Raw genomic sequence first — 14,012 nt, 5'->3', positions numbered from 1 at the left:
TTGAAAAACAGTTGACTTTTTGGTTAATATGAGTTTTACTGTAGCTTGTGTATGTAATGGAAAATGGTGAGAAAGCAAGAGAGAGATGACCTATTCTTAAGCATTTTGGTAAGAACAGAGGTCTTGACTTGTTTCAAGAATTCACAAAAGCAACAAGGAGTCCGGTGGCACCTTAAAGACTAACAGATTTATTTGGGCATAAGCTGAAGAAGTGGGTTTTTTACCCATGAACGCTTATGCCCAAATAAATCCGTTAGTCTTTAAGGTGCCATCGGACTCGTCATTTTTGTGGATACAGACTAACACGGCTACCCTGATACTTCAAGAATTCAGTGCCTCTCTGCCCTTTCATATAGGTATATTCCTGCTTACAATAGCAGGCCAAACAAAACATTTACGCACCTGGTTAGGTCCATCTCCAAGACAAGCACTTAAGTATTTAATTAACTTTAGGTATTTGCATAAGGCCATGCCTTAAGCATGTACCTAAAGTTAAGCATGTGTTTAAATGCTTTGATGAACAGAGAGGGACTGCTAGGGTTGCCAACCCTCCAGGATTGGCCTAGAGTCTCCCAGAATCAGCGTCTATCTCTCAGGCCTGGTCTACACTGGGGGGGGATCGATCTAAGATATGCAACTTCAGCTATGAGAATAGCGTAGCTGAAGTCGACATATCTTAGATCGACTTATCTCCCGTCCTCACAGCGCGGGATCGACGGCCGCGGCTCCCCCGTCAACTCCGCTTCCGCCTCTCGCTCTGGTGGAGTTCCTGAGTCGATGGGGAGCACGTTCGAGGATCGATTTATTGCGTCTAGACGAGACGAGATAAATCGATCCCCGATAGATTGATTGCTACCCACCAATCCGGCAGGTAGTGTGGACGTACCCGCAGTGACTATTGAAAGTAATCTGGGAGATTTTAATAGGATATTTTAAGAAAATGACATTACATCATGTTGGGGGGGAAAAAATCTCCCAGAATAGCTTCAGTCAGTCAGAGTTGGCAACCCTAGGGACTGCTGAAGCAGAGGCCTCACAAAACTACACACGGTGGCTATTCCAGGAGCACAGAACACTGAATTCTTTCTGGAGGGGGACCTTCTGCAATAGCTCGGGCTTATACAGTTTTTCATCCTGAAATTTAAACTACTATTCAGACTACACATACTAGGAATTCCTGCACTGCCCCACGATGCAGCCACTTCTGGGGCAGTATATAGCAGCTTAACAGCACACAGCATCATTATGCAATAGTTCAAAGAGATTTACTGTATCCACCTATAACTGCAGGGGAAATACAGGCAGACAGAAAATCATTACTGGTCATGGAATTTGGCCAGAATACTAGGGTTAACATACTTGGTGTCACACAGTCTCTTTTGCTTAAATCTCTTGCGTTTTCATTTCTGCATTCATTCCACAACCATCATAGTTCCTGCTGCGAGATAATGCCAGATATACAGGTAGTCAGCAGCTCCTCTACACTTGCTGCCTTGGCTGCAATAGGCCTTTTATCACTATGACTCAGCCGCTGAAGGCCTTGATTTATATTGCAGTAGCATCCTATGGTTGGGCTTTTCAAAGAGCCTAAGGGACCCTTCTACGAAATGCCAAATCACCTTTTGGTGTCTGAGGCTATGTCTACACTACATAGCTTTCCTGCCAACAACCCCCCCCCCCCCCCCATCCCCCATGAGCGGCAGTGGCTTTGTCGGCAGGAAAGCGCTCCTGCCGACAAAGCGCTGTTCACACTGGTGCTTTTCGTTGGTAAAACGTTTGTTGTTTGGGGGCGGGGGTGCTGTTTTTTTAACACCCCTGAATGACAAAAGTTTTGCCGACAAAGTGCCAGTGTAGACATAAGGCACAAGAGAGCAGTGACCATTGACCAACATTTCAAGAAGCTTCTATCTCACCCTTCATCAGTTTACTAACACTTTCTGCTCTTGTTGCACACAATACAGGTTAAGTCTTTCCTCTTACTTGCCCGGAAGACGTAAAAAAATGCTGAAGCATTGATGGAAGGACAGGCTGTACGGTGGGGAAATGGAACAAGAAACCAGGGGAGGGAGGAGGAATGAAGTGAGGCGTGAGACAGAGGAAGAGCAGGGGAGAAAAACAGCACCAGGAGAACATCCCACAGATTTGATTAAGCAGGGGGCGGGGAAATCTCTATTCACTGAGACCAACCACTAGCGTTTTTCAGGGTAGCACTGTACTGCTGTACATTGGCACTGCCCTAGAATCATACACATTGGGAAAACAGCACATCTTCCCCTAATTTGCAATCACCATTTACATTAGCCCTTCTGTTACCTCCCTCCATGCGTTCCCCAAACCAAAACACGCCTTCTCTGTCCTCTGTTTTCAAGGAGCAGGGTATATTCTTTAAACATTAAGAAATGCTATCAAGCCATTTGAGGATTCAATATGAATCGTGTACTGGGATTGATAACTCTGATGAGACACATTATGACTCAGATTTTAAGGGGAGACGGGACCAATTTTTGTGTGTTCTGCGCTGCCACAGCACTGTACGCTCCTGTGGGAAGTCCTGTATTGTTGCAGCCTGGTTTTGGAGCTGGAGAAAAGAAAGCACAAGTGGAACAGAACAATGGCAGAACAGGGAAAAGTCCTGCCAAAGAGATCTGATTAAACCCATACATTAACTGCTCATTCCTTTCTTATCTCACTAATCTTATTTCCTTAACCTTCTATTTCATTCCTTCCCTATTTACAGGGGACATTTTTCTTAACTATTTGGCTTAAATAGAGAGGTGATCAAATCTCTGCTCCACTTGGGGAGGCAGAATTCAGCTCCTACTCATTCTGAGTGCGGCCTAAGCTTCACGTGTGGTGGTGTTGCTCACACTGTTACAGTTTGGGTAGGTCTACAGAGCCAACGTTAAAATGCTACCGCAGAGCTCTCCCAGCGCTATAATAAAACTACCTCCACGAAGGGAATAGCTCCCAGTGCTGGTGCACTGTCTACACTGCCACTTTACAGCGCTGAAACTTGCATCGCTGGGGGGGGAGAGGGGTCTGTTTTTTCACACCCTGAGGGACAGAAGTTTCAGTGCTGTAAGTGGCAGTGTAGACAAGGCCTTAGACACAGTTATCAGCCTCCTGACTGAGACTGATCTTTCAATGACTGGCTGGTGTCAGCAGAGGAACTTTGAAAAGTATCCTCTTCAGGAACACTTCATTGTGTGTTTGTTTTTATTTAAAAGGTTTGTTTAGGACTTTTGCCTAAAACCAAACTTGTGCTGTTTAGGAGTTCATGTGATTGAGGTACTTGCCTGTCACCTGAAGACACAACCCGCCACTTGTGACAATCACTTTCAGAACAGCTCCCTGTGATAATTCAGTTGTGTCACAAAGCAGCACAATCCTGTTTGCATGAAATATGCTGTTCATAACAAACAAGGGAAACGAAAAGTATAGGATCAGAACACTGGGCTAGACTGTTGTGGATGTGCTCAGATTTTAGACCAGGGCAGTTCCAGTGATTTAAAATGGAGTCACTCCTAATTTATCCTGTTACAACAGAGAGCAAATTTAGGCTCAAGGTCTACGAGAATTCTGTGCAAGTTGCCCAAAACATGTCAAAAAGAGTCTTTATATTTGATTCAGACTTCAGAGGCTGTTATTCACCACCAAGGAAAATACACGGTCTTTATATAGCACCTGTGACCCAGGAGCTCAAAGCACTTCATAAACATTAAGCCAACCACAACTCATTTGAATTAGATGAATATTGCCCCATTTCACCATTGGAGAAATTGAGCCAACAAAGCGTGCCTCCAGTCAGCAGCAGAGGACTACCAACCTAGAGCCAATTCTCAGTCCTGTATTTTAACCACTACACCACACTCTCCCTACATACATAAAACATTTTAAATGCAGCATTCCACAGCCAATGTTTTTTAAGCTAATGTAACCTACAACCATCCCCTCAAAATGACCCCAATCACTTTCACTTTTGCAGCAAGCAACTACACGTTTCCAGACCTGTGTACTGTTGCATCAACTTCCTCAATGACGTTTAATGAATTTACAGAAGTAAATGTAAGGCAGCCCTATTGGCTTCTGCTCCATTAGAAACCAGAAAATCCATGTTTGCAAACTGAAGACAGGCAAAACTGGCTGGGGGGGAGGGGGGGAATAAATAAAGGCACTGCTCCATTTTGCTAGCAATTCTCCGCTGGCAGCTTCTATATTATAAGGGTTTGTCTGTATGCAGAATTGTCCCACTTTCACTTAGAGTGTGAATTTAAACGAATTTAGTTAAACCAGGGCACACGCTTATTCTGGTTTAGCTTAAATTGATTAGGAACAGACATAAGCTAACTGTAGAAATCACTTAAAACCAAAATAAGCATGGACCCACAGAGATTTGGACCAGTTTAGCAGAGCAAATTTTTGTGGACACCACTTCTAAAGTCAGTCTAATGCATTAAAAGGATCTAGTTTCTTAAAGGGCTAGACAGAAGGAGCTCGGATGCTATCAGCTGTAAGGGGTTGTGGCAATAGACTGTAAGAGCATGTAGGTACAGATGCCTGGGGGGGGCAGGAAAGGTCAATGGTATTTGCTTATTTTGCTTTAAGCATGCCATAGAGTTTTGCTCTTAAAAGAAGCCGGGGTGGAAAAAGCGCATCCCACAATAAACGAATGAAACCAGCTAGTTTACAGCCTGATCCTGCTCACAATAACGTGAGAGCAACATCCCCGCCCTAGATTCTCCTCGCCCCTAGAGGCTCACTCGAGTAGAGTACATTCTACAGTTCAGGTTATCAGTATGTATTTAGTAAACACAGTCATGACAAATCTCTCTGGCTTTGTACAAAAGGGGAAACCAACTTCCGGACTGGCCAAATGCCAGAGGAGACTCCCAACTTGTCACTCCAGGGAAAAGCGTTCCCTCACGTTCCCACCAACCAGCCTCTCAGGAAAAAGCCTGTGTAAATAAAATAGGCTTGGTAGCATGCTTAGAAGGCCAACAAATGGCAGCTCTAATGGACCAGTGGGGAGAATCACCCTGGCCAGCAACCTCCTCCCATGTACAGTATGGGAGCAGTTATGGCACAGGAGTGTCTCTCAATGTAGACAAGACTCACATTAGTACAGGAACTCTATAGGTGTGAACCACCACCTTGAAACAAACTGTGGCCCAACCCTACAACTGGATCCACACAGACAGACCCCCACTGAAGTCAACGGGCCTCTATATAGGCACAGGGGTCAGTCCACATGGAACCAACTGCAGGATTGGAGCCTAAGCCAAGCCTCATGTGATGTTTGTGTGGCAGAGTGTGATATCAGCTACACAATACTAAGGAGGACAAGAGGTTTACTTACAGTCATCCTGTCCCTAATGATTAACACTCAAAGTAAACCCCTAGCTCTTGCTGCAAATTCAATATTTAATCTTCAGTGAGGGAAAGAAAAACAGAAAACTACAGACACAGTGTTGTACTTTTTATAGAATTTTTACAATATATTTCTCTTCATTTGCATATTTTACCCACATCTATAACTTTCTTGTTACATGTTGAGCTGAACTGGAATAAATCTAAAGGTCTGATCTATTTCAAACAACCAAAACCGATAAAAATTGCAAAGTAGTAAACCCGTAAGAAAAAAAAATTAAAAACCTTTTAAAGTGTTTAATGAAAACAAGTCACATGTATCATTAGGAACAATGTGATTTGTGTTAAATACATCGTATGTGATTCAGGACACAATCATTTTTTAATTAGGCACATTTTTTTCTTCAGCATACCTGTTTTCCAGCCAGCTTTGTACTATTCCATAGTACCATCTGCATCCACTTGGAACTGCTGCAGGATTTCAGAGCTATTGGTCATAAATATTCAATTCATTTGGTTATGCCTCCTCCCCTTTTTACATGATAGAAAAAAAAATCAATTTTTCTTGCCCCCTAAAAACCCACAATGAAGAAGCAAGTTTTAAGGCAGTGAAAGACTCCGTGTCAAGCCAAGGGACAGTCCTTCACTTCCATCTAGTGGGTGGAAAGAATATTTAGCAGCTAATGCCACTTGTAGCCCTTTGAGAGCAAGATGGCTGACTGGCAAGGATAGTAAGTGGTACGCCTAAGATAGAAACTTTGGCCACTCCTGTGTCATTCTTACAGCCTTTGTGCATATTGTTATATAGAAAGCAAAAATACAGTGCAACAGAAAAAGAATGAGAATGGGGAAACGCCATGATAGGATCAGTGAAGGATCTCTGTACAGTCTGTAAACCTGATGTAAAAAGAGGAAAAAACCTTCTGTAAATAAACTTGGGCAGATCTCAACAGCGCATCACATGCCTTACAAACGACACAATCAACCTATCACCAGGGATTTACCAACTAGCCAGGGACTCGTTCCGAGACAGTGGGTAGGAAATCCACACTGTCCCAGAGCAGCCGTTTTAAAATGCTTATCTGACCCTTTGATACAATACACACTGTTCATGAAAGTGGACTTCAGAAGATGACCACAGTTTTGGTGTAATAACCCCGCCCCCACCCCAGATTCTCCAGTAGGAGTTCATACTGTCAGACAGAGACATGCATTTGGTTTATCAGGGAAGCTCCTAGCCTCTCCTGCAGTCAGATTACAAACTGAGAGGCATCATTAAGAGGGAACCAAAGGATAAGACTGCAAAAGCCTTTACCTATGAGTTAAAAGTTATGATGCAAGTAAATCTCATGTTTAGTACTCAACAATGTCTCACCCTGGAAAGGAAAAGGGAACTAACTTTCATTATGTTAGACTGCAGGCAAGTTTTCAGAGCAGTCTGCATTTCTCTGCCTTTTTCCAAACTTGAGCAGAGGACAAGTTCTTCCTACATTCTGGGATTTGCTTTTACTAAGAGAGCCGTCCCATCCCCCGAAAGACAGTGATTGCAACTTCTGGTGCCAATGAGGGTCTTCAGTTTTTAACCACTTCATTCAGAGTACTCTTTCCAATTTAAACGTCTCTGCCACAACAGCACTGGCCTTGCATTCTCCTAATGGAATAGGAGCCAACCAGCTACTTCCAAGGCTGCAGCACCAATGACCATCCAAAAAATGGGGGCACTAAAGCACATTGCACATTTCCCTCCCAGAGGGAGATAGCACCGCCTTTAAGATACTCCCAGTCCCAGGTGGCTGGAAGAGCACCATTCCATAGACTATTCCCAAATGCAGGGCTCTTATACATATGACAGTGCTAGCCACTGGCCTTTTTGGGCAAATAAAGCCAGTGAACACAACACTCAGTTCCAACACAGTCATTGTCCTTATGCCATTTTGATCAGCTTTCCAGTCTCTACTACAGATGCATCTGGTTCTGCTTTCTTCATAGTTTCATTCTGGGGGGGAAAAAAATCTAAGCACAATAGAAGTTTTGCAGATTTTACATTCAACAAAACCAACCAGGCAATTAGCACACACAAAATGTAGCCCCACAACCCTTTAAGCTCTTTGCAGTCTTCTTTGGAAACGGAATAACCAGCAAATTTGGGCAAGATTAAAGCCAATTTATTTCAACACAGAGGTCTGCTATTTATTCCACATTCAGCAGGAGTAATGCAGTTATTGCTATATGAGATAAATTGGGTTAATCACTAACCCCCCCCCCAATCATCCCTTGATGCTGGGAATCAGGGTTTTCCAACGTTCACCAGAAGGAGCTCCTGGGCCACCAGTAGCAAAGAATATGCCATGAATAATTTCTTGGAAAGATGCCATATTTGAGAAACATACAAGTTATGCATCACAGCCAGTGCTCCTCAGCTTCTCATACCACCTCTTCGAAAGCTACTCCAAGGGAGCCATTGTGGTTTCTGTACTAAACCAGAAGAATGCATTGTACATATTTAAGACAAAGTAGGGTAAGATCAGTTGATCAAACCAAAAAGAACAGTAGAGGCTTTCACCTCTCAGAAGGGTGCTCTGCCATTGGAATCTTAACTGCTCTTTGAATCTCTCTATATTTGTTTTAAAACCTAAAGTTCAGTAATGAGTTAGTTGCTGCAGGTTTTTCTCCATGGGTAGTGCCTTTCAAAGCAAAGTGAAACATGACAGGTTTCAAGAGTGGGCCATTTTTACTCTTACACAGTCCACCAAGGTTCTTCTTCACCAATTTTACTTCCAGTGAAAAATGGATGCTGCTGGTGGCACCAGCGTAAGTTCAGCAAAACTTTTCAAGCGGTCCCTTCCAGTTATAGTCACTCGGTTTTACTGGGAACAGATAGTACAAGCACTGGGCCTTCTCCATTCTCATACTTCAGAAATCTTCTCCTGTTCACTCTCGGAATAAAAAAATACTTTTCTGTTTACTCTAACATGCTACAATATGTGCGTATGTAACTGTAGGTGATGCGTGAGTTACTCCAAAATGTGCTTTTTCTTTGAAGTGCGCTTTTACTTTTACAAATTCTACATCAAAGTGGAAGGAAGGAAGGCTGCAGAGTACCCATACGCTGAAGCTGAAGGAACTTTTCCTGAACAGAGTGAAGATGTTTGTTCCAAGGTTTCTATGGACAAACTATTCTATCCCATGCACTCCAGCCATGAGCCAGTATTAAACATTCCAGAGACTTGTTGATTTGTTTGGATAGTTAATGGCAAGGCTGATAGCAGCAATGTTTTTCAGGGCCTGGAGAGGAGGAAGAAAAGAAAGTTAAGCATCACAAAGATTATCACCATCAAGTAATGGTTACTTTAAGTTCTAAAAAGCCACCCTCTGCTGTGTGAGTTTAACAGACATAGGAATAGGTTGTTCTCTATCCATCTGATTATCTTTTGGCAATGAAGTAAACCATCATGCATCCAACAGCTCTGGATGCTTAACAAAAAAGCAACTGCATTTCCGATTGCCCAGATGCCTCCCATCTGCTAAAGCTTTGCTTATGTAGAGGACAAGTCATTTAAGGTGGATGCACCAGGCAAATCCCATTGTAGTATCACTTCTAAATGAACAGTGGGTTTTACTAAGATGAAGGAGTCTCATATCAAATGAGCTGAGGGTTAAGAAGGAAGCTGCAGATGCCACAGAGACGTTGGGAGAGCAAAATTGAATTCAGGAAGTGTCTGGAAAAAAAAAAAACTCTTTCAGGGCCAAGGGCTGCTAATATTGAATTCAATAGGGAAGATCCCCTGAATTCAGTGGGAGCAGAATCGGGCTCTGTATGACTTAAGTGATAGGAAAAGGAATGCAGAAAGCCTGATGTGGGACACGAGTTTTGGTTTTGATAACTCATCCACTCAACTGCCATTATCTGTAATACTATTCTTGGGTGGCTAACAATAAAGGAGGACACCATTTGTGAGTAGTTTCATCAGCAGGCGCTCAAAGGGACCCAAACAATGGTGTCAGGAAGGAAGATACAAATAGTGCTGGATCTACACCAATCTTGCAAGACTACTCAAATCATCTGGGGAAGGTAAAAAAAGTTTAAAGAGGAGAGTAAATACTTTTTTTCCATTGCCAACCACCATACTAATAAGCAGACAACTACATTTTATGCCTGGGCTTGTAAATTTCCATCAGTTTTGCAAGGTTGATATAAAAACTTACAAGGCAGTTTTCTTGCTGATTAAATTCACATGGTGGACCACTCACTGGACAGACAACATTAAGTTAGGTGATTTGAGTCAGTTTGTAGCTGCCATTTCCTCCCCCTGCTATTTCATATTGATTTTGTTTTTCCTGCACTGGGGCTGCAGTGCCACTATCTGAAACTAGAAGCTCTTTTTTGTAACCAGCTACATTGAAATATGAATGTCAGATTGAGGTGGGTGTGAAGAGGGAACAGATGGTGCACGGATCAGGGCATTAGCCTTTCACATCTAAGGAATCATTATTTAAACCAGTGACATTGAATTTTGGGAGCTTGTGCTAACAACAGTGACTATATATTTATCTGAAATAAAAGCCTATTCTGCAATCAGGAATGACTGGCTGTCTCTTGCAGGACAGAGCAGAAGAGATACTTTGGACAGGGATTATTTGGTTTTGTTTTTTTTACCTGTGCTGTGCAACGATGAAGATGCTCTTCAGTATTTAAGGCAAGCAAGTAGTCCTGTAGAGATCCAAGCTCCTGAAGCAGAAACATGCTCAGTGAGATTGCTTTAGCAAGGTGTTTTTAACAACGTTACTCTACTGATCAGCATTAGCATTCCACTCTCCATAGGCTCTACAGAGCCAATTCATCAAAATTGTCACAAACCCATAGAAACATAAGGCTAAAAGGGACCTTGAAAAGTTATCTAGTCCAGCATTCTGCACATACACAGACCATCCCTGACAAGTGTTTGTCAACCTATTCTTACAGCCTCCAATGACGGGGATTCCACAACCTGCCTTGGAAAACTATCCCAGAGCTTAACTACTCTCATAGTTAGAAACTTTTTCATAATATCTAACTTAAATCTCCCTTGCTTCTCTATTTACTTCTTGCCCTATCTTCAGTGGATATAGAGAGAAATTTTTATAACAGCACTTAAAATATTTCAAGACTGTCATCAAGTCTTCTCTCAGTTTTCTTTTCTCAAGACTAAACATGTTGAGTTTCTTTGACCTTTACTCATAGGTCAGGTTTCATAAACCTTTTATAATTTTTACTCCTCTTCTCTGGACTCTCTTCAATTTATCAACTTTTATTTATTTATTTATTTATTTATTTATTTAAAGAGTGATGCCCAGAACGGGACATAATACTCCAGCTGGGGCCTCACCACTGCCAATCAGAGTTGGACAATTACCTCCCATTTCTTACATACTACAGTTCTATCAATCCACCCCAGAATGATAACAGGTTTTTTTTTGGCAACTGCAACATATTCTTGATTCACATTAAATCTGTGATGAACTATATCCCCTAAATCCTCTTTGGCAGTACTACTGACTAGCCAGTTATTTCCCATTTTGTAGTTGTACATTTGATTTTTCCTTCTCAAATCCTTTGTACTTGTCTTTATTGAATTTCATCTTTTTTTCAGATCAATTCTCCAATTTATCAAAGCTGATGTGAATTCTAATTCTGTCCTCCAAAGAGCTAGAACCCCCGCCCTGCTTGGTGTCATCTGCACATTTTGTATGCACAGTCTCTACTTCATTATCCAAGTCATTAATGAAGACATTGAATAGTACTGGATCCAGACAAGCCTGTGCTGGACCTCACTAGATACATCTCCCCAGTTTGGACAGCAAACCACTGATAACTACTCTGAGTGCAGCCTTTCAAGCAGTTTTGCACCCACCTTATACCACATTTCCCTAGTTTGCTTATGAGAATGTCATGTGGGGCTGCACCACAAGACTTACTAAAGTCAAGATATAATCACATCTTCTGCTTTCCCCCTATCCACTAGGCCAGGAACCCTGTCAAAGAAGGAAGTTAGGTTGGTTTGGCATGGTGTGATTTGTTCTCAACAAATTCATACTGGCTATTACTTATAACCCTATTATCCTCTAGGTGCTTACAAACTGATTGTTCAATAATTTCTTCCAGTATCTTTCCAGGTATTGAAGTTAAGTTGATAGGCCTATAGCTCCCCCAACTGGTCTATAGTTATGCTCAAGACTACAGGAGTTGAGCACAATTTTGACTTTGGGTTTCAGTGTAGATTGGCCCTGTCTATACTGATCGCATACTGTGTTCAAATCCAGCTCAGAAAGAGTGTCACATTTAAACCATGTTTTCAAATGGTTATCAAACCCAGCTCTCCCCTGAGCATAGGCAGAGGCTTAGAATATCCCTCTTTTAGTACCTTAGGAAGAAATGTGCCCATTATTTAAGGCTGTATAATTGATAAGGAGGTAGCATAGTACAGGTATATGTCCCTGTATTAGAACCTGACATTGAACTCAAGGGAAAATGTTTCCAACCTGCCTGGTGCCTATGAAATCCTGACCTATTTGTGCTGAGGAGCCAGAAAGCAGTCTAACAATGCATTCTACATGCTATGCCCATTGCTGGAGAAAGGGGAGCATACGGGTAAATGGATTCCTTACATTCACTCTGCTCTCTGTAACGAAGAAGAGTTCCGTAAGTGCACGATGAAGAGGAAGAAGAAGAATACCAGGCTTGGTCATGTCATGGCACAGGTTATTTTCCATGTGGGTGAAAAGCTGCCAGAGAGGCTTTAACAAGGTGAGGTCACAGTCCCTGAAAAGAAACAAACAAACCAACAACAGTCATTTAAGCGGAATGAGGGTAACTCAGATTAATGACCCCATTTTTGACATGAAGAACAATATTTTCAAAGGAGCCGAAACCTAATGATAATTTCCTGACAGCACTATGAAGCATGTAACAAGAGGCTGATTACAAAGGTAGACTTCGGTTTCGAAATACTTGGTTACAGAAATGTAACAGCTAAATTAAAACTCCATCCTAAAAGTTTAAGAGCCCTAACTTTTTTTGATCCAAGCTCAAAGCATTTAAGCACATGCCTAATTTTTTCCCCCTACACAGCAACGCACTTATGCGTGTGGTTCACATTAGACACTTTCATGGATTAAGCAAGTCTAAAGCACTTGGTGAATAAGGCCGAATTGCCGAATTGGGGGTCTTTGAAATAAATGAATGCAGCACCTCATTAAATGCCTTGATTCCACTGGTTAGAACTTCGCAAGTCTGAGGGTACATCTACACTACAGGGGGGAGTCGATTTAAGATACGCAAATTCAGCTACGTGAATAGCGTAGCTGAATTCGACGTATCGCAGCCGACTTACCCCGCTGTGAGGACGGCGGCAAAATCGACTTCTGCGGCTTTCTGTCGACGGCGCTTACTCCCACCTCCGCTGGTGGAGTAAGAGCGCCGATTCGGGGATCGATTGTCGCGTCCCGATGGGACGCAATAAATCGATCCCCGAGAGGTCGATTTCTACCCGCCGATTCAGGCGGGTAGTGTAGACCTAGCCTAAGTTATAAACAGAAAGGGTGTCCCCATTTTTTTTTTTTTTTAAATTTATACATAGGTATAGGTAATTAGTATCACTTTGCAAGTAACAGGGTTTCCAACCCTGCCTTTCCTCACACTCCCATTCAAACATCACTGTATTGTATAGTCTCTTCTACACATACATAAAGTAGGCATCATCAAAAGAGAACTCAATTTCAGAGGCCTTGATCAGGGTACTACAGAAGAAAATTTGAAGTATTATTAGGGTATTATTTCCATAATAAAGATTTTTACCCTACGTTAAATTGTTGCCCACAAAGTCACAAGTTTTTTGAGCACAAAATGTAAGAAGAAATTAGATACACAGTCAGTAATAAATAACTGAACAACGGCTATGTACCTTTTAGCAAAGTTGCAGATGTTCAGACTTGAATGTGGGCTAAAGCATCAAAATTCACAATGATTCATACAAATTTTATATGTCATTGTCTAAAATTGCTACAAAAATATTTATATAATATATATATATATATATATATATATATACACACACATACACACACACACACACACTCTTCTGCGTCCTTTGAGCCAGAAAAAGCAGGAGGTTTCTGGCACCTTCAGGATTTTACTTAATTGAACATTATAACTGAAGTGAGGGTCCATATATTGACCAACTGTCTACTTCTGCCCAGCACAATCACCTCTGCCACCCAGAATCAAGCATTAACTTACCTGAAGCTATAGCTCCATTTATACAGCTTGCACTGGCACAAATCAAAGAAAGTTACCACCGTTATTGCAATACTGAATCTGGCAATGTTTTTTCTGCACTTTGTTCTTGATCTCCTCATTTTAACTAAGAGAAGGAGACTCACCCTTGGATCCTTAAATTTATTTTAATACAATCAACATGGAATCTGACTTTATTCTGACTAAAGGATTTGTTCCACAGAATATTTTAAAAAGCCATCTAGAAAAAGAAAAACTGATTTTCAGAACATCACTACTTCAACCGTTTTTGGCTAGCAAGCCATTGCTAATACCCATCAGCAAGACAAACTACAGTGTCTACTTTAAATTATGATTCTGTGGCTCTGCCATG

The 14,012-nt window shown here is 41.9% G+C and overlaps 1 protein-coding gene across 2 annotated transcripts in view; it reads right to left on the bottom strand.

Annotated features, from left to right (window-relative positions):
- Positions 1-5,463: 5,463 nt before the first annotated feature.
- The window catches only part of ZZEF1 (zinc finger ZZ-type and EF-hand domain containing 1), an 81,083-nt gene continuing 72,534 nt past the window's right edge, over positions 5,464-14,012 (bottom strand). For both annotated transcript variants that reach the window (XM_024103465.3, XM_005284470.4), the window contains exons 53-55: positions 12,013-12,166; positions 10,025-10,096; positions 5,464-8,652 (exon numbers count right to left, since the gene is read on the bottom strand). In XM_024103465.3, coding sequence (XP_023959233.2) covers positions 8,578-8,652; positions 10,025-10,096; positions 12,013-12,166 — 301 coding nt within the window. In that variant the 3' untranslated portion in view covers positions 5,464-8,577. The remainder of the gene's footprint in view (positions 8,653-10,024; positions 10,097-12,012; positions 12,167-14,012) is intronic.

This window comes from Chrysemys picta, chromosome 19 (assembly GCF_011386835.1).
Source record: "Chrysemys picta bellii isolate R12L10 chromosome 19, ASM1138683v2, whole genome shotgun sequence".
In the NCBI taxonomy this organism is placed as follows: Eukaryota; Metazoa; Chordata; order Testudines; family Emydidae; genus Chrysemys; species Chrysemys picta.
Note: the sequence above shows the minus strand (reverse complement) of the source record. Positions and strands in the feature narration are given on the sequence as shown.